The 25,064-nt window shown below is 43.7% G+C and overlaps 1 protein-coding gene across 1 annotated transcript; it reads left to right on the forward strand.

The window, feature by feature from the left end:
* The first annotated feature begins 2,292 nt into the window (after positions 1-2,292).
* On the forward strand, positions 2,293-24,112 carry ctnnbip1 (catenin, beta interacting protein 1). The gene is made up of 4 exons (XM_080497032.1): positions 2,293-2,434; positions 12,794-12,908; positions 14,580-14,670; positions 23,881-24,112. The coding sequence occupies exons 2-4, from the start codon at positions 12,813-12,815 to the stop codon at positions 23,937-23,939; spliced, it is 246 nt and encodes an 81-aa protein (XP_080353158.1). The 5' UTR covers positions 2,293-2,434; positions 12,794-12,812; the 3' UTR covers positions 23,940-24,112.
* Positions 24,113-25,064: the final 952 nt, after the last annotated feature.

Consider the following 25,064-nt stretch of genomic DNA (forward strand, 5'->3'; position numbering starts at 1 on the left):
TCATATATAATACACAGATATGGAAGTGTTATCTGTTTTTTTTGTTTGTTTTTTTAATCTCAAATAACTGGACAATTATGAGGTGCAGTACATGTTTGGTTAGAGAGGTAGGCATTATATTTAAGTCTGGTTTCTGTTTGACCTACATAAAATAATCTGTGGACTTGTATAAGCCCTTACACTCATGGTTGTGTATCTAAATATCCATACTGTTCTCATGCCTACTTTGCAAGTGTAGATCTGGAAAATATCTCAGAAGATGCAGTACGTGTGCTTGGATATTTAAGTTGTGCCACTGCAGTTTGCTTTGCATTTTGGTTTTTTTAACACATTTGTCAGGTACAGTGAAAGAGATGTCATTCTTGTAGTGCAAAATGATGTGTGTGATCCTATATGCTGTTTGATTTGGTTTTAAGGTGCATTCAGATTACTTTGCTCCCTGTATATCCTGCCAGTCCCTGTAAGGACCACTTGAATGCACAGATTATGTCCTTTTCACCACCTCTTTTGTTATGCAGAGCCGTTAAAAAAAATGGTCTCCACTTTTTGTGAGTCACTGTACAATATTGCATTTGAGACGAGCAAGCGTTGCTGTAGATTACACAGCATGAAGTTTAAATACCTTAAACTATTGGAATGTACGCAGTGGAATAGACTTTAAATATGGGTCAGTTACTCCCTCAACGCGGTTTCCACTAAACACTGCCGCTTCAGGTCAGGTTTATTAATATTATAAGGCTTCTCTTGTGAAAATGTAAAATATACAGCTGAAACCTTTTTAATTTAATGTGATATATAGACTCTAATGGCAGAAGTCATTTAGGGTCCAGGGCTTGTTTACTGTTTTTTTCACAGTGAAAATAGATAAACTGTTTAGATGAAGAGTGTCATGTGTGGACCTATGCTTTAAACGTATCCAGACATTACATTTGCTTCACTTGCAATCGGGAGGGAAACGTGTTCAATAAACGGTTTGAAACAGGATCACTCACAGGGGCTTTCTAGGATCCAGGCCATTTGTTAGCTTAATGTTCTGTCTATTTTTATGCTGCCTAAAATAGACTGATTAATTGGATGATGGCCAGCACCACCAAAGACACCCCTATTTCCTCCTACTCTTTGCATATCCAGCAGTATTTTAGAGCAGCTGCCTTCGGTACAGGTCAATGAGACTTCAGACTTCACAGGGACATGATTAATTTACACCTAAATAAAGCAATTTGAAATTAAGACAATGTTGTTTTCATTCTTACATGTTAGAATGTATGTGGTCTGTAATCGCTCTTTGGTATAAATCACCAATGTCATTTCGTAAAATCTTATCTGGAGCCTTGTTAAAACATTTTCACACAGCTCACAGCAGTCGACGTCTATGCAATAGGTCCATAACATTGTTTAGGATTTTAAAGTCAAGTATAATGCAGTGGAGGAAATTTCCGTTTATGTTATAAGATGGACCATTCAACATATCGAACAGACAGACCCATTGGTGAACAAGTCTTATGCTATACATCATAACCACATTGCCTCTTTTCTGGCATATATAGTAATATATAATATAATGAATATGCAAAAAAATAAAACTGCAGAAGACCAACACACTGTAGTTATTTTTTAACTAGTTGGTGACTGACAATAGCATAAAGTGTAACGATGTTCCTCTGAAAAGCGTCATGAAACCCAAGTGTTGAATATTTTTACACAATCCATTGTTAAATTTGACTTTAAAATGAGTAAAATTAACTCTGAAAAGTTGATTTTGACCTGAGAGTGAATTTTATTCTCAATTTTAAAAATGTCACTCTTCATTTCAATTCCATTTAATTCAATTGAATTCAACTTGATTTAAATAGTTGGACCAAATGTCTGAATTAGAGTTGAACTCTCTAATTGTTGAACTGACACTGTTTTCTTTCTTCTTTTTCCCTGTGCACTTCAATGTCAGGGCAGTTACATATAACTAAAAACAAACCTCACATTGTCATCAATGGGGTTCACAGCACACATACACACAGTATTGACTGGTGTGAGATAGTATTTATAAAGTAAACTAATAGAGTCATCGAGTTATAACTACAATTGTGCCAACCTGAACCTGAGTTCAATACACTTGATCTCCCACATTTGTTTGCTTAATATTTGTCGGTCCAGTTGAGGCATGGTGTGTGCTGGTTTCTATTCTATTCCAGTCCATTGCAGTTATACTGAACATGACAGTAGATCCTTTCTGGTCTACTCTGGTGTTGGCAGCGCCGCCGGCGCCCCCAGTGGCCGCACCCGGTAACTGCGCAGCCAAGCAGGCGGCTCGGTGAGTTGAGTCAGTCCGCCGTAGCTGTGCCGACTGGAGGGATGTGACCCCGGAACAGGACGCCCTCCGACAACAACACCCCATTCAAACAGAGCACAGAAGGAAAGTAAAGCTGGACCAGGAGGGGTAAGCGCCTCACCCACCGCATGTGTTCCTAATCCCGCCGTGTTTTGCGCCCCGTCCGGGGGCTCGCGGAGGCGCTCGGTTGCGTTTGTGAATCTCGGCGTCCGCGGCGGAGCGGCGGCACCTGGATGGAACTTCATTCAGGCTTTTGTCTGGGGCAATGCTAAGCCTGCTAGCTCCGCTCGTTAGCACCGGCCGTCTCACAAAAGAGTAGCGCCGCTTTTGGCGGAGGCGAAACGAGACGCGTTTCCAAATGAATACCAGTGCGACTCGGTGTGTGCGTGTGTTTTTTTGTTGTTTTTTGTTTTAACCCCCCGCGGCGGGTGAGGCTTCAGATTACGGCTGAAAAAAAAGGGGCTCCGGAGGCTCGCCGCTTTGCTAGCGCGAGCGCCGCTCCAGTTTGAACGGTCTGCGTCCATCACAACAGGAACCGTCCAGTCATGTGGACCCATCTGGGGGAGAAAACTGCTCCCGGTGGTCCCGGTCTGCTCTCTTTAAGGGGTGGGGGTGGGGGGGGGGGGGGGGGGGGGGGGGGTGATGTTTTTTTTTCTTAATTCTGAGAATAGAAAATTAATTATGGATGTCTTTACAAACCTTAGCTAACAGTCGTGTCCGTTTCGGCGTCGTGTTGACAACCATGTACTTAATGTCTCTTTTAATAGGAGATTTCTGTCATCTGCTTTTAAATGCACAAGTTTCCCACAAGTCCAGGCGCTTTTAAACCATTCAGTCAAGACGACGCTCGGATGACGAGCTCATCTGAAATGCTTTGCATCTCCAACCCTTTGCTTTCGCACATGAGGTCTTCATGTCCAAGTTTGCTTCTTTTTTTTTTTTTTGCACATGTCATTGACATGGTGTTCTATTTTTTTGGGATGCTGCCACCCATGGATGCATTGTGCCACCCTGCTTTTTGACCGTGTCTGCTTTCCACCCCGACCACAGCACGTCAGATGACAGCACCCCCCTTCCAGTGGCAGAAGCTGGCACCCATCATCGAAGGGTGCTACGGCCAGTTGGTTCCAGGCAAACCGAATCCTGATGGGTTTAGTTGTAGACCACAGTATGTCGAGCTCACCTCAGTTTGAACATCACCCGGGCAGTCTGGGTTTTTTTTTTTTTTTTTTTTTGACAGCAGTCACTACCACTGGTTTACCCTCTCTTACTCGCCTCTTCACGCGTGGTGGCAGTGGTCTTCAGTGGCTGCTCCTCTCACCCCGCACCCCCCCCCCGAGGGGATGTCATCGTCTGGTGAGGGAAGGCCGGTTCATTTCACAATGGCTCGCTCAGAGTGTGGCACAGCACATGTCATTCTGTCAGCATGAACCAGAGCACACAGAAGCCCATGGTGGGTCTTGACAGTGTAACTCAAGAGTTGCTGACTTACCTGTCGGCTCGAATTGACAGAGACCGCCATGTATTTCAAGAACGTCATCAGGCAAAAAAAAATCAAATTTCTGTGAAATATACCACATTGTATATCGAGCTCGTACTTCATCCAAGTGTGGTCACATCAGAATTGTGTCGTCTGCCTGACGTTGGCTCTTTTGAAAATCTCCTCGCCAAAACCCCCGAGGGACCAGCTTAAGGCTGCAGCTTCTGTTTCAATTCCTTTGAGAGACCCTGAGCAGTAGGCATAAATGCTTTGTGATCACTGCCCAGATGAAAATTTCGTTGTTCTGTCGAGCATGCTCTATATGATTAAGGTGCTGCTGACGGAGAGCACAGCAGAGTCAGGTTATTAAATGTTTTAGCATATAAGCTTCGAAACGGCAGTTGTTTTGCACGTACCAAAATGAATATTACATATGATCAAGTATTGCGATATTAAATGGACGCGCGGTCGGCTTAAAGCGGCACAGATAGAACCGGTCAAAGAACACTTGATGACACCCAGCAGCAGCTATGAACTACGCTTGTAACAGTTTCGGGACGATTGTTCGAGTTCATGCCTCACATGGTGACAACAAGACATGACCTACTTATCAATCATGTTTTCACAATCTAGTTCATCACCATTGTCCCCAAATACTGTAGCCATTGTTGTAAACACTGTACATGTGAGGAGACGGCAGCGTTGCAGACAACCGGTACGTCCCAAGTCGGAGCCTTTTTTCTGGTCTGCTCACCTGCCAGGCTGCCCTGATGTAAAGGGAGTCATTCTGCTGGGTGTCAAGACAGTTTTCACTAGGTTTCCTGCTCGGGCTGGACCATATATCGAAATGTATGAACTAGCAAGATTCTCCTGAATTTGATATAAAAAAAAAAAAAAATACAATATCTTTTATATCTATAGCTTTTTGCATTAAAGTATTTAGTTTCAAGTGTTGCTACACTTCCTGTTGCAAATATATAAAAAAAAATTTCCAATACATGCCTTTTCTGAAGAATTCATGTTTATTCTGTGCACCCGGCTATTAAAAGTGCGTGCGTTTCAGAATATCGAGTTCATATCGTATACTGGAACGTTGAGAAAAATGTTCCTATGACCTATGGGCCATATCACCCGGCCTTATGTGGCTGATGGGATGAATGTTATTGTTAGAATTCTAAAGTTTATTGCAAGCTATTAACAGAAAATAATGTGCATAAGTCTGAAGGTTGGTTGCCAATAATAATAATAAAAAAAAAAAAAGTCAATTCAGATTTTTTTTAAATGTTTGTGTTCCCAGAACTCCAGATGTTGCGTTCCGATTGACAGCCGAACGAACAGCGAACGCGTTACCTTATAAATCATCCCCAACTTACAATGGAAACCCGACCACTGACAAGGGACAAGCAGACTGTCTTGAAAATTCAGGGAAAAAAACCAAATGGTGCTCTGTGAAGGAAGAGATTTGAAGTTGAAGCTCACATTGTGCACTGGGAGCGGGAGGCTGCAGAGTTTCTCTTGTGATTTGCACCTGAATCGAGCGTCACGCGTCACAGACTCTGGCGTGTTTCAACATTTGGATGCAGACTCTGGAAATGTAGCATGAGCCATCATATAAACCTTTTAAACAGATACATTTAGTTTATGACAGACACGCTGATGATCATATTGGCTCATTTCTGCACCGTTTTATTGCTGAACGGTGCTGAGGTCCCAGTTCATGTTGTGTTGTGCATTATTACAATTTGTTATTTTAGTAAACTTCCATGCGGTTTAAGATCGCTGCTGTGCTGTCTTCTCGTATAGATCGTTTTAATTGGTTTCCAAACGACGACCAACCATCTGTAGGCACAAGTGTGTAGCGCATGTGTGTGTGTGTGTGTACCTGCAGTGGCACAGCTGCTCTGAAGAAGCAGGCCAGCCAGGTTGTTGGCAGCTCAACTGGCAGCCACGCCAGGCTTGTAGCCTCCTTTAGTTACTCACACGTTTGCTTTGGGATGTCTGAGCATCCGAGAACTGAAACGAAACGTTATTTTCCTGCCCGTAACTCTGGATTTCCCCCTCTTTTTTCTTTTTTTTTTTTTTGCAGAGGCCGTTGACCTCCAGTGTTACTTTAATTGTGCCTGTCGTTGGAATGTGATTTGTAAATCGGGATGCCGCTGTGTCATGTGAGCAGTCAAGCCACAGACGGTAACAGTGACCCCAGGCCGAGTGTGCGACTGGGCCGAAGGCACCGTGGCAGCCTCACCCCCTCTTGACCCTCAGCAAATGTAGAGGCCTATCACATTGCATGCTGTAATCCCTGGCAGCAGACCCTCATTGCAGTGTGCGGCCTCAGCCAGGTCCTGCAACGGGCTGAAGTAATGATCTGCATTGTATGGCAGTTGTTTCCTAAGAAATGCAGCCACACAGAGACTCGTGTATGCTTTTTTTTTTTTTTTGTAAAGGGACATTGCTGAAGGTGTAATAATGAAATATTGCAGTTTTGTGACTGTGTGTTTCTCAAATGCAGCAAGTCCGACTGCTGACATTTAACACCAGCTTTAGTGAAGACTGAGGTCACAACAAGTTATCATAACCCATCATATGATTTTATTATCTTGTTATTCAGACCTGGACCGAGCATGACTCATAGGTAGTTTAATATTTGTTTGTACGTAGCAGTTCAGTGCATCAGTCATGATTCCCAAGCTCTCATTTTTAAAAGGATTGAAATTGATATCTTAAAGAGTATTTGTGCCAATAGATTGAGGCAGTTCACACCATCTCCACAGTGTTAGATATCCAGTATCATGCTATGTGCTGTGATGGCGGAGAATCGGATGGCTGCACTTGATGACAGATTATCCCGGGTGCGTTGCTCACATCGACAGCTGTATTGAAATTTAGGTCACCCCTAAAATTCACACTCACTCTCATGACAAAGTCAGCATAACTTGGGAACCCATTACCTTTCCACTATAATGACCATATTGTTTATGAATGATTTGATTATATATTCGAGCACATTTTGAGCTTTGCATTGAACAAAGGAGAGGATTATACGGTTACCCAGTATGTGACTAATTCTATTATGGAAAACGGGCTCGATGACTATTCTAGTGTTATAATAATATAATCAAGCCTCCCTACGCAGAGTGACGTTTTTGCAAAGAGGAAACTATTTGACAGTTTGAGCAGTTTGACATTCTTGAATGTTGAGCGTGGAATTGCGTGAAATTGCCTATTCCGGTATTTCTCAGGAGATTTGCTGCATTTCTTTGAAATATTGCAAAATCGTTAGACGATAAAGCCTGTGTTTTGAAATACTGGGGAAAAAAATCAACTGCACATCATCTTAGGCTCTTAGAAGTTGCTGCAGGTAAATAAACCATACATTAAAGCATATGCCTCTTCCATGTGTACAGATTATAAATTGGAAAGGGGCTCTAGTCATTTAGTTTGTTTTGTTTTGAAAGTTTACTTCTGTTTCACTTCGGTGTGGTGGTGGTTTGGTATTAGCGGTGCCGCTTACAGAGCTTCGCGGAGCTCGACGTCTCAGCTCAGTGGAACATCACAACACTGACGAGAGCCCGGACGCCGGCAGAGGACAGAGGAGTGGGGGGATTAGGGCCTCGATCAGCATTAAAGAAAATCCTTTGATTACGTCTGGAATATTACCCGCGTGTGTCTGATGCTGCCTGAGCATCCCTCGGGGGGATTAGTGTTGAGCCAGCCCACCTCGAGAACCTAACATCATGCACACACAAAGGAGGCCGACAGCATCCGCATTGTGGTCCTTCAAAGAGTTTTAGCATATGTACACAAATAAGCATGCAGGTTGGAGTAATGTGATAATGACCCCGGTAGAGCACTCACAACATAGTTTCTATCTGAACGCTTTACATAGTTTTCTTTTTTGCTGTCAAAGATGGTTATTTTTGATATTGTCTTTGTCTTTGCAACTTTACAGGATCAGTGTATACTGATGTCATTCTAAATAGGAAAGGTACACTTAGGAGGACGCCTTGGAACAGCAACGCTTTTCAATGCTCCTGAGTTGTTCTAATTTCGGAGATGCCTGTTCCTGGGCTCTGTTACAATCCTGCTGAGAAATTGGGCAGTCGAGTGTGTTTATTTGTGCACCGGTTGGCTGACTGAATTTGTGTCTTAATTTTCTCGCAGGAGTGCGCACATGTAGCTCATGAGCATGTTTAAGTGAGATTAAAAAAACAAAACAAACATGCTATAACTGCATTTTATTGATGTGGCAGCTGGACAAGTGAACTCCTTTAACTGAAGCTTGGACAGAGCCTCAGGTGAAGTGATCAAAACATTTGCCAGCAGCAACGGTGTCCGCTCCCACAAAACAAGCTTTTCTGTCTCTATTATGATTATGTGTTTCAGACATATCATGAAGCGCAGCAGGGACATTTATCACTCGTATCTCCTTGGTTGCCATGGTGATTTGTTTCACTCCATCCATATGAATACCACACCAAGTGGACAGATAGTTAACCAAAACCAGTTGGAGTGCTCACAACATCTTTCTGGATGCCATGTGATTTCTTGAGGAAGTGGCCTGCAGCTGCTTACTTTCATACCTTACACATACAGTTAATTAGAAAACAATGCTGGCCAAAAAAAAAATGAAAGCAAAACACAAAAAAGTTAGGATTGAGCTGAGCTTCCTTTAGAAGCAAAGGTGATGATCAATGGAATTGGCTGAAAGTGGGCAGAAAACGTTATGTCAGATAGTAGTAGCCTCACTAAAGCCTCATACCGATTATTAACTGTTACACTCTGGGATTTAGATTTCATAAACTTGAGTATGATGCTGAGTCTTAACTCCACAAGGTCACCCTCTACTGAATCAAAGGTGACGTCCAAAACAACACGCACTAAAATGGCAGAGTAGCATCATTCAGGTATGACACCGATGCCTTCAGGAAATAGTAAAATGAAACAAAACAATGAGGCATTGTTCTAGTAGCATTTACTTAGGGGGGGGGGGGGGGGGGGGGGCAGGTCCAGAAGCTCAGTGTTTTACCTCTCTGGGAATCCGCAAGATATTGTTTGGGAGTAGCGTCACTGACCGTTACATCGGGATATTTTCAGTTGCAAAACAATGAGAATGGTTTACGGTTGTGTATGAGAGTAGCCTCGAATCTATGCTATGACAAAGTTGTTTATCTTCCGTCGCGGAATAGGTCAAAGAGTGTTTTCAGACTAGTGCAGTTGCCTCAACTGGACCAAAGCGACAGAGAAAAGTTTACACTCACAGTGTGGTTTCTGTTCTGCTGTTGCAATGTATAGTTTGATATTTAACTTCTACAGCAATGTTTGGGTTGGTTAAATGCAAAATAATGCATGTGAGATTATTGTTCCAAGTATTTTTTTTTAACTAAAATATCTGCTTTTTAATCTTATCAGATATTATATTTTAATACACTATTGCCTTAACTTGGGCAGCACAGTGTTTTTATGGTTAGTAGTCTTGTCTGAGAGGCTCCCTGTTTCTTGTCTGCCTTGGACTGGACGACCTTTCTGTCTGGATCAAACGTGACAAGTGTGCACACACCTTCCACAACTAAAGAGGACCAGTAGAGGACAGAGTAGTAGATACTGGGGGGGCCGTGGAGTCACGCTAATAGGACATCTGGGTTCGTGAAGCATGTTTGAAGCTTTTTTTGGAACGATGAAAGACTAGTGGAGGTTCATAACAAGTTCAAAGGTTAATTTTTCTAAATAGAAATGATTAGAATTGGGAGTAATAATTTGACACTGTATAATAATAAGACACTGCTGAAACATACCCTTCACGCAGTATCATGTCCGATTGTTCCTAGATTCATTCTCCAACAACCCACACATACTGTCAGGCTAATAAAGATTTGCATGTCCAGCAGATGGTCGTTTCCCCCCCCCCACAGAGCTCTGATTCCAACATCACGATTTTAGTCTGAGATTACATTTGGGCAGACGAAACCCCTCGAGTCTACCAGCAGTACTACTTAGTGCTTTGTGGGGATCCGGTGCTTTGAAGACATTCAAAAGGTTGTCATCATTATTATTTTAATGTTGAGCGTTGCTTTGTTTTCTATCTCTGTTTGTGAAGTTACCGCATAGAATGTCTTTCCTTGAAACATAACACATTTGTCACATCAACTCGGTTTATTTATTGGCCCAAAGAAAGACTTAAAATATATACGTAGATATTCTCGGACACGGCTGTACTGTCTGCAATAATTGACACTAAATAACATGTCTAAAGATTTCATGGAAAATCCCCTGGTGATTCACACTACTATTCACACAATATGTATGTGTTGGAATCCACAGTAATTGGCCTTTACCCAGTGGGGCTTTAACTGTTGTAATCCACTGTAAACCGCCTGAAAGGTTACGTCTGTGGCATTGTTCCCATGTGTTGTGTGCCAGGTACCCGTGTGCCATCTGCCTGATGGTCGGAATTTATAAACATGGCTGAAAAGCGAGTTTTTGTTCAGCAGGATTGCATGCATGAAACTACTCCTTACGTAACAAAATGCACAATGTTAATCACTGTTGTATACATGTTGTGATCCAGTTCACTGAGTCCCAGAACTGTAATTATTCCAGTTCTTTAGCTGCTCTGCTGCCCAAAATAGTCTTCTACAAATTAGTCATTCTGGCCCCTTCAAGCCTAAAGGAGAGCAGGAGAAATGTAGGGGGAAAAAAAGATGCAATGTCTCTTTTCCTTTTCCTCTGTATTTATTTCAAGTGACTAACAAACATGTCGTGACGGCACATTTGCAAATTCCACCTTGTTTCTCCTTTCTACAGATTCTTCCTGTGGGATTTTTGTGTGCGTCTGTTCTTCGCTGCAGGTATTGTTGTGGAAGGAGAATAAAATAAAAAATAATGTTTCAGACTGTTTAAAAAAAAAACAACAACAACAAAAAAAACAAACAAATTGCAGCCTTCGAAACAGTGGAGGAGCCTGGGCAGACAGGGTGCTAAATATGGGCAGTTTTCAAACTTCAAAAGCAAACATCAGAGGATCTGAAATGCCTCAGTCATGAAAGCAGTGGGCCTTTTTATACAGATGATGAATGTTGAGTATAGCAGCCGTACGTCCTGTAGCAGACGCTGAAATGGTCACGCCGTCGAGTCCCAAACGACGTCTGAATATTAATGGGTCTTTGTATGTTTTCGGTCTTCAAAGATCTCAAGACAAGACGGTACTTTTTTTTGGGGGGGGGGGGGGGGGGGGGGATTAGAGTAATTGTGCTCCTCAGTCGTTCTCCTCATCCTCTGCTCTTCGTCCTGTCATTGGCACCGACGGATTTCTTTCCCGTGCGTTTCTGAGGCCGGGCGTCTTGCCGCTCCCCGAGTCCCAGCCCGTTCTTCATGCTGCGCGTCGCCTTGCTGGTGGGTCTCTTTGCCTGGAGTCTTAGCTCTCCCATTTGTCTGAAGCGAGGAGCTCGGAGACGTGATCAAACGTGTCACTGCAGCTGATCTAAAGAAACCCCCACCCCCACCCCACACACTCTCCACCAGCATCCCCTCTCCCATCATTACCCCCCACCCAGAGACATTCACACTCCTCCACCACCACCACCACCAGTCCCTGAAGGTTTACTGAGCGACTGAACTGACACCGGCAAGCTCTTTCAGTCTTTTCATGTCTTGCGTTCAGTCTTCTGCAGCTCTCCAATTAAACTACGCCTCACGCGCAGGTCGAAGTGGAAACACTGCTGTATTCGCGTCTTGGTCTCCCATCACGGCTTTCCGTGGCCGAAACCAAGCCGAAAAGGACAAAGTTAAGTGTTAATGGTTTGCAGGAAAAAAACAAAAACAACAACCAGCAAAGGTTCGTGTAATTACAAAGGCTATAGCCAGGAGCATGGTCTCCAGCTGCTCTGATCAGGATAAATCCACATGCTCACAGTGGCAACCAAATGCCAGCCAATGGCCAACGGTACCCCATTCATCCTCTCTCCCCTGGGCTCTGGGAGGGGGGGGGGGGGGCAGCAAGCCTGCTCCTCAATTAAATATAACCCTACATCAAACGGCCTGTCACCATGCATTAGTGGTCCTTTGTATAGATAAGAGGCCTAAATAAATTGCCAGAACTATCATAGCCACTGAGGTTCCCGTAGGCGTTTTTTTTTTTTGTCGACTTTCCTTCGGGGAGAACAAATCCCGTCTTGCATACTGATATTACCTCCAGTGACTCTCCGTTTATTCTGACCACACTTGTGCTTTTCCAAGATTTATTTTGCAAGTTTTTTCGTTAGTTATTCTCATTTTAGCTCTCCTCAATCAGCAAATTTGGGCCGCATACCCGGCCGCGCTGCCTGGCTCATCTTTATCGCACGGTAAACGAGATCCAATGTGACAACAGGCGACCTTGATGTGTGCGCGCTATCACAGCGGAACCTATCCCTTTTCTGTCGCCTGCATTAGCGTTGGCAGCATCTTTTATCACCTTCTTTTCCCTCCCCCCCCCTCCCCACGTTTCTCCCTCTTTGCCTATATTTCGCATCTCTGCAGACTGACAGTGAAAATAGGTCATTAGTTAGATGGAGAATAAGAGATGGAAGCAGGCAGGGGTGAGATCAGTGCGGAAGCTGCCATGCAAAATTAATGATGCTGTGAAGTAGCAAAACCTGGACTGTGACTTTACTGAGACGAGCTGGAAAAGGAGTCCAGACATCCAGGGGGGAGTATATAAAGAATGTGTGCAGTCACTTTCTTGTGTGTTATAACTATAATGTAGAATAGTCTTGTCTTGTGGCTAAAGATGTCAATGCATATAATGCGAGTCGGAGCAATTTTCCAATCCCGCTTGGTTTCCGATTTTTTTTTTTTTACTGGTTTCATACTGTCATCTCGAGGTCAGTGTGACCGCGTGACTATAACAGTGCAATATTTCAGTATCTTTACCCTCGAGTAACACTTGAATGTTTGCGTAGCTGTGACTTTTCACAGCGCCTGTCGTAACGCGGATGTGTTTGTGTGTCCAGAGCCACAGGAGCAGGGGGGATGAACCGCGAGGAGGCCCCGGGGAAGTCTCCTGAAGACATGTACATCCAACAGAAAGTGCGGGTCCTGCTCATGCTAAAGAAAATGGGATCAAATGTAAGTGCAGCTTTTTTGATTCGCACGGGGTCGTTGCTCATGTTTCCCACTGCCCGTTGCTCCAGAAAGCGTTCCGAGTCATGCAGGCATGATGTTTTTATAAAGGGCAGTGTGGAAGTCAGCGGTCACTTCTGTTTCCATCCATCCTTCCATGTTACACACGGGTTTTATCTAAACCGAGGTCTGCTGGAGCCGATCCCAGCTGACTGGAGGGAAGCCAGATACAACCTGGACTGAGCACCAGTCCACCAAAGGACAAACACTGAGCGTCTGTTTCCAAAATACAGCAGCGTTTCCTTATCTTTCAATAGAAAACGGTCAACTTAATTCCTCAGCATCAAATCAATCCAACATTTTTAGGGCTGTCATTGAAATAACTTTTCAAAGTCATTTAATATTAGAACTGCATTTTGTGTCATTTGTGTCTCATACAATTTGTTGGAAAATGTCAAACTGACCACTTATTTAATTCTTGCGTTGAAAATGCCTTTAACTTTGAGTGTCCACTTCTCATTAAACTGTTCCATAATTATTCTGTGATCATATTCAAGTGAGATATCCAGACTGAAAGTAACCATGATTTTCCAAACCACAACAGTGTTTATGTTAGATGTATCTAAAATTTGATTTACTTTTTTAATTAAACACCTAACTTTAATCAACTCAACAAAAAAAAAAAAAACATTGCTTTGACAGCAAACTGTGTATTTGTTGTGTGACTGTAAGAACCAGACTGACTTTGTGAAATCTGCTGTAAGTACCTTCTGGTGGAGCAACGAGTTAAATCCTGACCTTTAGCAATGCGGAGACTCTGGAACACCTGAATAGAATCAGAATCAGAAAAAACCCCAACTTTATTTATCCCAGAGGGGCAATTATGAGGCACATTAAAAAGCGAAAGCAAAATAAATTAGATTATGTACAGATTATATACAGTGGCAGGCCTGCTGCCAGTAACAGTATGAGGAGTTGCTGCAGAGGTAGTTAAGGCAGTATTATACATATAAAACAGCAGGACTACTAAAGCGGCAGTGCAAACAGTAGAATGTACAGAGTAGTAATATTTCACTGTAAAGTAAATGTAAAAGTACCAATAAGTGTCTCACAATGACATGGTAGGAATTGCACATGGCAACATTGTGATATTGCACAAAGCTTAAAGTTCTTAATCGTTAGAGTTAAGGAGGAGAACAGCACTGGAGACAAAGGTCATAAGCTAATAAATCTACATGTAGGAAAGTTTAAATTGTAAGTACAACATGACGAGACGACGAGTCGTCACTTATGAGCAAATATCATTCATTTCATTGTGTTTTCCTGTGACTCAAACTGCAAGATGCAGCAAAGATTGAAAAATGTTGCTCCAAATTTCAAAATGAAAGAAAAACAGTTGTATTGCATGCATCATGTCCACTCATTTTCAGTCTATTGATCTTGGTTTTTTTTGTTGCCACCTCACCCACAGACCCCACAATGCAAACATCACCTCTTTGTCAGAAGAACCCAATTTTTCAAACAAAAATGTGCACCTAAAAAAACAAAAGTTTTCTTGTCAAATATAGCAGACCTTTTTAATTCCCTTCTAATCCACTTCAACTTGGGGATCCCAAATTGGTTTTGTTAGTGCCTACTTACTTAGAAAGTAACTTTGTTTACTCCTCCCCCCCTCAGCTCACACCGAGTGAAGAGGCTTTTCTCCGAAATTACGCAGGTGTGGTCCACAGTCAGATGAGCCAGCTACCACAGCACAACATAGACCAGGGTAAGTGTCTGAAGCACACACACACACTCGCGCGGAAATTCAGTCACCATGCCAATGAGTGTTTGTATTTGTTTGGGAGTGAATAGGGCAGTCCCATGGATATTGTTGCAATATTCACCTAATTTAGAATTCATTCTCTTATTTCTGTTTCTAATTACACACAAATACTCTGGTTATATCAATGTATGTGTGTATCAATCCTGGCAATTTACTCTTTTTTTTCGAGGATTTTTCTTTTTTACTGGATTGTTTTATTTTTCATTTTTACATATTCTATTTTTTGTGCTCTTTTTTGCTCTTGTTTAGATTTTTACACATGTTTACATATTTTAATTCCTTAACTTTATAAGTTCTGCACCTTTTTACCTTGAGCTGTTGTAAGTTTGTGTTTCCCCCTGGGGAGGAATAAAGCTCTCTACTCTACTCTACTCTTATATGCGTTCCACGTTAGTATGAAACGCATTAGGATCACATTGGCCGGCCAACACCACCCCGACATGTCTCAAAAGTGCTTCTGACAACAGGAGAAAATCCGTCCGCACACCAGCGCTCTCTTCCCGTCTGAGCCCCAGCAGACTAAACGGGTTCCCTGAATACACCCCGAAGCCGACTCGGCAGCCCAGCGGGTGCCACGAGACGACTCACAGAGCGCGCTGGCTGAAAACGAGCGACTCATCCTCGGCATGAGTGCCTCCAGGGCTCCAACCACTGCTTCCCCACAGCTGATGTTATATGGAGAATATTGTGGTGGATTCACTATGAACCCTGGTATGGGCCATGGGTAAAGGTTAAGCACTTTTTTTAATGGAAGTGTGGGTGTTTATATATATATATATATATATATATGTATATATATATGATGGTTATACTTTTATAGGGACACAAGAGGGCAGTGTTGGGCTTTGTAGAGCCTTGCTGCAAGTTGTCATAGTTTAGACCACAAGAGGGTGCTGCTCTAAACCAAATCACGGTGGAAAGGCACTGCAGTCACCTGAGATAGTGGCAGTAAATTGTTGAGTCCTTTTTTCTTTTTTTTTTTGGACACTTATCTGCTCATTTCCAGACTCCACAGAGTCCAACAACACAGTTGTCAGACAGGTGCTCTGCAGCTGGTGCGTTAAACCGCCCGCCCGCCGCTCAGTGATGATATATACACCCCCCCCCACCACAGGGGAGCTTTAAGTCAGGAAAATTGCTTGTGACGCTTCACCCACAGTAATGTGCCAGGTCTCCTTGTCGGTGTCCTTCCTCTGCAAAGAAACATTCAGCACAATCATGTTCCAGTTGAAAGTTGTATCATTTTCTGAAACGCAGGGTGAGATGATCAGGATGCACGTTGCAGGTGCCAAGGACTTTTGTCGTATTCAATGTTTTTTTTTCAATTGTTTTTCCTTTTTAAACCGACATTGCAAAATGTATCTTGAGATGAGCGTGGCATGTGGCCGATAACACATTAATAGTGATCACTGTATCACACTGTGTTTCTTTATCAAGCAGCATCAAATGAGATGGTTTTAATGAAAAGTACAGCATCCATGATGACAGGTCAATAGAGATTTTTATTCAATAATTTATTATATGTTTTTTTTTTTGGGGGGGGGGGGGGGGGGGCAGCTAGTCTACAGACTAGCTGTCAGTTTGCCCTGCGTGCACGTATTCCCTCTCGCTTCGTGCCCTTTAGTATATACAGGACTCCGTGTCTTTGCTCTGTCAATTCGACGAGGAAGAGCCTCATTAATTATAGAAGGATACGACTGGTGAGAGGTGCTCTGAGTATGCATTATACATCACAAAAACAGACACATTTAGTGTCATTTGGCAGCCTGCCCACTTCCCTCTGCCAATGAATTATTCGCGGTCTGCAGCTCGTCTTGAGGTATTGTGATTAGGCATCACGGTAAGGGGCTGAGAGTTAATCGGTTTTAAATATTCAACGACGCGCTGAAGGACAGCAGTTTGTAGGTATCGTCGCACTTCGGGCTCCTTTGAGGCGGCGCAGAGGTTTGGTCGCAGAGGGAAGTCCACTATTTGATCTCATTTAGACGTGGTAATCAGGTAGGAAATAGATGAAAGGAAATGTTTTATCACGCCACAGCAAAATTGTGAACTCACAGACTTCAGACAATAAATTACCGTTGAAAACCAGTGATTTCAGTGGGAAAAGGCGGTCAGTGATTGCTCGCATTTTATCCAGGCCCGTTGACGAAAGGTTATTGTAGTCGAATGCATTTAAATCGGTTATTCTACTGTGAGACAACTGTAGGCTACAGGGCTGCACGGTTAAATTTCTGCTCATCTTTTTTTGTGGTTCCTCCTGCTCCCGCTTTGTTATGACAGTAGATTTCCACTCGCCCTGCTGTGTGCGGCGTCAGTACTGCCTGTTCCCGTTCATCACACGCTGCAGCAGCACCACAGACACCTCGCGTGCACATTCTGAAAGGATGTGAAGAATATAATCATTTTCTCAATTAAGTGACTTCTTTTTATTAGGTATAAGCAAACATATTTGGCTACTTCTGCTATGAATCCTTTTATCCTTCCTATATTATGGCAAAATCTGTAATGTCTAAGCTAATAGTTGTGCAAATTGAGATATGTGTTATTTTAGTAGTATTGCTTTTAGTTGTTTTTTTTGTAGTGGTTGAATAATGCATTTTATTGTAGAACAATAGTATTTGATCATCTATGGGTGACCTCTACTTCCACTACAAATGATTAAATGTATGATTTGGGGCAGTTTTACACCACTTTGCAAGATACCCTATTATAAAATAAGCATGTACATCTTTATACTGACTTGAAATAATTGGATCATCCATACTTTATGGTGATAATGTGCAATTGACATATATTTTAGTGTGTGTCTTATAAAGACTTATGGTTTAAAGTGCTCAGTGCGAGCACTGTATTTGTCCTGCGTGTCCGTTTTGTGACGAAATCCTCATTCATTATGCGTTGAACATTGTTCAAATCAGAAGGTTTATCGGTTCGCGCCTCTGCAGGGACTCGTAGAGTTCAGATTTGCCCACCCCCAAAAAGAGATTTCTTACCCTCCTGAGTGTGTAAATCCAATCCATTTAGCCACAGCAGTGTGAAATTGAGCGTAGTTTAAACATGCTGATGTGGGAGGCTCTTACACCAGCATCCTCCGGGGGTGCCAGCATGGAGCAATAGTGTCATTGATCGTGCGGCGACATGCTTCCAGGGCGCCGTGAGACGCGATGACGCAGCGATGGAACGCTCTTATATCGATCTCTCTTTAAGCCAAGGCTGAGCTGTGGTGAAATAATAAATGGATGTGTCAGGGCCGGAACACACAGATGCTAATGTGCTAAGTGGGAAACATTAGCCGGGGGGGGGCTACTAGTTCAACGTGCCGTAGTCTTAACGAGGAAATGAATTTGCAGGGTTGCTGCCATCCGATTTATGCAGGATCGTCCTCCCATCACATCTGATTTGACCGAATCGTTCCCTCACATTTCTTCGCGTGTCAAACATTTTTTTCTGCCTCTTGTACAAAAGCCAGACACGGCGACATAAAGTGTGGATTACCACGGTTCCTTCGCAAGTTTAATGGCTCCCACCATTTGCATTTCAGTTGGTTTTAATTGGCTGATTAACATACATGCGAATACAGATTTTTTTTTTGTTTTGAAATTTTAATCAAGCTGGAGAGAAACAATCTCAGCCAAAGGCTTGAGATCTGGGCTTTTCTGTCTCTATTCTGCTCCCATATATGCTTGTTAAAGAATGCCTTAACGTAGCTTGACTTTGAAGGCACAGTGGGGTGTTGAGTTAAATAATGCCGTGATAAATCACATCTGGACTCAGACTTGAGGTTTCTGCTTAAACGACTGTCTCTTTTTAACTCGGTTATAACGCTCGGTCTTAGTAGTAAACTATGCGTTGTCTTCAGCCGACATAGTATCACTTCACACACAGTTTCTCGGAGCCAGAGGACGGGTTGCCATGGCAGCCTTGGCGTGTTGCAGGAAGGCTCAGCCTCCCCACGGGCCTGTGACGTGCTGCATGCACAGAGTGGAGCAGGTGTCATTAAAGGGGTCTTAAGGCGAAGCTGGAGTGCTAATTACACATTCAGAGTGTGACGTCTCAGTCCTGTTCCCATCCCACACACACACACACACACACACACATCAATTCACACAGCTTCCCTGCACTGAGATATTACTGCAGCCGGACACAATCGATACACCATTTTGTTTCTCTTTGTCCGTCTCTCAGTCTTGGTATGATGTCCGTTCTAAACATGCCTCCTCAAGTCAAAGCCCCCGTCACACAGAGAAACGTCCCCGCCGTCGGTGTGTCCGGCCAAGTATTGATTCCTTGCTTGTTCTTGGTCCCGATCGCAAAGTGAATCAGACGCTGAGATTTATGAAGTACCTGACGTGACTCATGAACACGCCAAGGCTCGACTTTGTCCTTAAATAGTGTCTCGTCATCACCGTGTCGAATGTTTCGGGGGGTCGGCAAGATAGGAAAATACACCCATCCATCTTCTTTCCCGCTTAGTCTGTTAATGGGAAAATATATATATTTTAAATCCATTAATACAGCGGTTTGAACAAGCTGTTAACAAATCTGACACTCAGGTTTTCAGCGCTCTCTTTAGTCACTCTGCTGTTAAGATACAAGGAAAGAATCAATAAAAAATTCTCCAAACTGCTTTTAAGCACTAATTGCTTTTGATAAATATGCAACCAGCAGCAAAAAGATCTTAATCAAAAGGAGTTGATTGTCGTTGATCAGGTTAATATACATATTGTGAATTGCTCCAATGAAGAACTACAACTCCAGCCTGTCTTTTGGCCACACGGAGTTTCCCAAGTGGATAAAAAAACAAACAATAAATTGATTCTGAGTGAAAGTAAAAGTGACAGATTTACTGTGTTTGGTGAACATTGGGACCTGGACCCCCCCACCCACACCCCCCCTCTCCATTTGCTTCTTGAATGGCGGTAGGGGGCTTACTCCTCGATCCCCTCAGTTGACCCCGCACAGATTGTGACCTTAAATGTGGCAGGGGGGGGGGGGGGGGGGGGCTCCATCGGCGTTCATCGGCGTTCATCATACGGAGCGTGGTTCAGTCTGCAGAGATGCTTTTGTGCCTCCGAACTTCAAACGGACTCTCTCTGGATTGATTCACCGCGTTCTCCTCCCCGAGAGGTTTTGGGAGAAGCTTTCATATTTTGATCTTAATTTCAGGCAGAGCCACATATTGATCTCTGGTCTCTAAGAAGTGAGATGAAAGGCCGGGTGAGTGTGAGCGTGAGCGTGTTCACACGTGTACACCCATGTTCTTATTGTGGCCGCCGTCTGTGGGTTGAAGCCATGGGCCGCCACTGCTACATCATCTTGTAAGATGTGTGTAAACAGACCAAAGTCTTTCATTTAATTCAAATCTCGACTTGCTTTTTAGAGCTAATAAATAAATGAATATTTCCCGGATTTGACAGAAACACCGCTGGTTTGCTTCTACATGATACACGACTCTGGTTGTAGTCAGTGAAGGGATTAAAATGAAGGGTGTGATTCTGGATGTGTTTTTAGAAAGACACATTTTTGCCAGCTGAATGTAATGTGAACATAATTCAAATACATTAAAATTATGACGGTCTATTAAAAACTCTTTTCATGTGGAAATCCTTGGAAAGTGTGGCATTTACCAGAATGTGCTCCTTTACCTGAGACTATATGCTGCGTTTGACCTATAGTAGGTTTGTGACGTGACCTTCACTCTCCATCGCCGTCCCAGAATTTGCCGCCCCGCTTTCTTTAGATTTGAAGCGACACAATTCCGCTGGTGATGTAGCATCACTCCTCTCGAGCAGATCTGTGGTCCATCCATCACACCCTGTCACCACGGATACGTGACAAATACAAGCCTTTAGGTATGCTGGCTGGAGTTGTGTTGTTTTGCCCCATCGGGAGGAGAGGGGAGGAGAGGGGAGGAGGGGAGAGGAGAGGAGAGGAGAGGAGAGGAGAGGAGAGTGAAAGAGAATGGCCGGATGTAGAGCCGCATTAAAAAGAAACCAAAAGCACTTTGCTCATAGGACTGATGATGCGGTCTGATTTTTATCTGTCGCTAGGCAACAACGTTGAGGGACCTCCATCATGTTGGCCTCGGCGAGAGAGAGAGAGAGAGAGAGAGAGAGAGAGAGAGAGAGTGATCTGAACATGACTCTCAGGCTCCGATATAGCCCAGATATCCACTCATCTCAGTGGATGTATTTCGGGAGACTATCCGCTGATGTTTTGGCTCAAGTTGCTCCGTGTCCTTGCTCCGAACCGCCCGACGCAGGAGGATGAACGCTTTTTTTTTACGCGGCAGCAAAAAATAAATCCGCCCGCTGTTCATGGAGACAAACGAGTGTTCTCGCAAATTGCTGCGGCAAAAAAAAACACGGATCTTGAACAGCAGTGCTGTTGAGCAGAAGTGTAATTCAGATCCCGTTTTCAGCGAAGTTACATAATTGTCTCTCGTTCAAGCATCATTATCCCTCTGTACTGTCTCGAAGCAGATGAGATTTATGTTATTAACTAGGAGAACAGCTCGTCTCTGCCAATATTTTCATACCGTCCCGAATGCAGATTCCTCTCCCGGTGCTGCTCCATCCTGCCGGCTCTCTTTTCAGCCGGAGTTTTGGTAAACCACTGAGCTCCCGGGGGAAGAGCCACTTGAAAGTTCATATTAAATTGCCCCCACCCCCCCTAAAAAAAGTCTTGATCTTACCCAGCTCTGGGATGACCTGGATGCGATTCAGAAACATGCTAATTATTTTCCCAGAGCGACCGCCAAACACAAACTTCAGTGTGCCGAGGGTCTGCCGAGGAGGGGGTCCGCCTTTTGTGCCAGATGCATGAGGAAGCTCAGTCTCTGGCCTACTTTCATATCCTTCACAATAATTAAATCTAACGAGTTCCTCAAGGCTGCAGCAAAGAACGGCTTTTTATAGCGGCTTCGCACAAAGTGCTGATCGGAACTCTTCTCCAACATTAGTTAAGGTGTGAAGCTCGGTGTTAAAGGATTTTTTTCCTCCTGCATGTCAGGACTATTTATATCACGACATTGTCATGCGATTTTTTTTTTTTTTTCCCACCCAGGTGTCATGTTCCCTTCTGAGAGCTGCCTTTTTTTTTTTCTATCTAATAGACCCACTGGACTTCACCTGTTCGGCCTTTTTGTTTTTAACCCTTCACTTTGGATCAGTTTTCTCTCAGGCTTTAAGGTTTTGTCGTCGTTATATATATATTTTTTATTTTTTTTAAATTTGCAGCATCCAGATCAATTTCAACTAAATGAATGACGGCGCATGGAAAATATGATCGATCGCCGCTTTATCCGTTAAAGATAAAGACGGGACGGTCTGGGCAGGTGTGGGCGGACCCAAGAGATTCCACCAATCACAGTCGGCCCCAGACTGATGGAACGATTCCCCGTTAAACAAAAGCCGTTGTGTCGCCGTCATGATCCATTAGTCGACTGTGAAAGAATGTGAAAGAAGAAGAGAAAGAAATCCCACTTTGTGTACTATACATCATTTTAGTATCTTCTGCTTTATACCCATCGATTTTTTTTTTTTTTTTTTTTTTTTATAATACCTTCCCCCTTCCTCGGCTTAGTGGGTTTAATATCATCAGCTGGAATCTGGTGTTGTTGACTCAGAAAATCCAGGCGCCTGGCAGCCTTTGCTGCTGCAGCAGAATAGATTGAATAGTATGGGCGCCTCCGATGTGACCGTTATCAGGGCGGAGCAGGACGCCACACTAACCCCCCCCCCCGCCGGGCCTCCGCCATGGCGGGGGGGCAGCTTTACACACAACAGGTGAAATTACCTGCGTGCAGCCAAAGGGTTTTCACGGCAGGGGGGTGGGGGGAGGAGGAGGTTCCCCTCCAGCGACTTTGTGGTCGCAGCTTGAAAGGATTTACAGGATCGGAGGACCCGTAGAAAAACTGGTCTCGCTTCCCCCACTTTGAACTGGAACTCGATACTAACTAAGATATTCCCAAGTAACGTTATTTGCAGAAGTCGCTCAACCTTTGGCTCAAGAGGCTGGAAGTTCAGCAGCTGCAAAGTCTGTCTTCTCTTTCATTACGATTTTATTCTCTCTTTTTTTTTTTTTTTATAATTTATTACTTCTGAATTATTTCTCTTTCTCAATTCTTATCCCGTCACAAGTTTCTTTCTTTTTCTTTTTGGATTCTTCCTCTTCTGTATTTCTTCCTTTATAAAGTCAAATCAGAAGGTCGCCTGCTATTTCACTCGCCTTTGAAGCGAGGCCGTTCTAATATTAGTATTTATAACTGGACCTTTGGCTGCACACTGCTCACTTCCACACACACACACACACACTGATGCAACATTTCTTCCGTCTCCTTACAGCCACACAACTCTTTGATTCGCCCTTTCAGGTGTCCAGAAGACACGCCAGTCGCCTGTGTGCGTTCTAATCTTTACTGTTTTATAACACGCCACCGCCACCACGGACTGAAGTGTCATCTTCAGTCCTGCACAACTTCAGCTCCAGCTTGTTATGCATGTAATTATTTGCTGTTTTTTTTTTCTTTTCTTTTTTTTTTTTCTCTCCCTTCCTCTCAAACTAAATTCACAGTCACATTTGTTGTTGATTATCACTTAACACGTGGTTATATAATTAATTAAACATGGCGCTCTGCAGATGGTACGCAGCTCTGTATTGTTGTTCAGCCAGATAATACGACCATAATCCCGCACGTGCACAAATTACCGATCCGCCTTTGTATTTTTTTTTTTTTTAAAGATAAATAAATAATTGGTTTTGAGAAAGAGGGATCGGGAGGCCGACATCAGTTGGATTGAGGAAAATGCACACACATGTTTTGTGATACAGTACAACGCCTGTTGGCGACTCGTTTTATTTCCTCCTGAAATTCTGCACGTCTGAACGAACGTGTGCAAAAATCACACTTCATGGTCTGCAAATGCAGCTTTATTGCATGTTTTGTAATGCGGCACAGAACATTCAACCAGAATTGGAATAGAATTGAAGGCTTTTTTTCCCCTTTTTTTTTTTTTTGTGGAACTGATGATTTGTTTTTCTTCTGAAGCACAAACAAACAAAGTTTTATTTCTTGCTGTGGTTGTCTATGAACTTCAGAACTTCCCGTTGTGTCCCGCTGATCATTCCCACATCTCCCTCGCCGCTCCACAGGTGCAGAGGACGTCGTGATGGCGTTCTCGCGGTCAGAGACGGAGGACCGGCGACAGTGACCCTGGCCCCCTCCCACACACACGCCCACACACACACACACCCACACACACACACACATACAAACACACACACGCACACACACCCTGTCCCGCCCTGCACGTGGTCCACTGCAGCATGAAACTCCACACACACGACACTGACGAGCTCAGGAGAAAAGGGATGTCCCTCCCCCTCCCCCCTCCCCGGGGGGGGGGGGGGGGGGGGGGGGGGGGGGGGGGGGGGGCATAGGAGGAGGGGAAAAGAGGAGGAGGGGAAAAGACTGAGAGGTGGTCCACCTCGCTCTCCAGCCGGCCTTTTTCCAGCCCGACTCCTCCTCGCACACGACGGCACGCCATCGTCACCTGAGATGCACTCAAGTGGGTCACTGTGGGCCGACGCCTTGGTCACAAGGTAGAAAACACTCAGATTGTGTGGATGATGATCAAAAAAATAGGTTTGTTTTTTGTTTGTTTTTTTTTGTTTTTTTTTTTATTTCATTTGGCAGGGAGGGATGGAGGGTGGTTCGGTTTGAATTTTGTACCGTTTTGTCCTTGTCGAGGCTGTCGGCAGCGTGACGTGTTGAATCTGCCGCGGCCCTTTGACTGACGCCAAGAGAAATACGGTTTTGGTCGAGCAGCGAGCGAGATGATGGGATGAGTGCGTGAGAGAAGAGAGATGTTATTTCTGCCCACACTAATCGGGCAGATTTTTTTTAACATTTTTTTTTCTCTCCCTTTTTAAAAAAAAAATGTACTTGTTTTATAAAGGCATTTGTGTTGTCCATTGAGGGGGGGGGGGCTCATTCATGAATACACAGATTAGGATATCTGATCTGCTGTGTCTCCAAAACACTGTGGACTTAGTCAGTAAAAAGGAAAAACAACGGATTAGAAGACACTTTATTGCTGCTGTATCTGTTTATTCTTTCACGTCGACACTTCCGTACTCTTCTGAACAGACAATTTGGCAAATGTGGTGTATCAACCCGGCTTCCAAATTCTTTTTTTTTTGTTTTAAACTGTTCAAGGATAATAAATACTTGATACTTGAGCATCCGGACTTTCCGTTCTCTTGTCCATCCTGTTGTCCCTGACAGGATTTAGCAAGCTTACCTCTCCTGACCAGAACAAAACATGTACAAAAAG

This window comes from Blennius ocellaris (genome assembly GCF_963422515.1).
Source record: "Blennius ocellaris genome assembly, chromosome: 5".
Lineage (NCBI taxonomy): Eukaryota > Metazoa > Chordata > Actinopteri > Blenniiformes > Blenniidae > Blennius > Blennius ocellaris.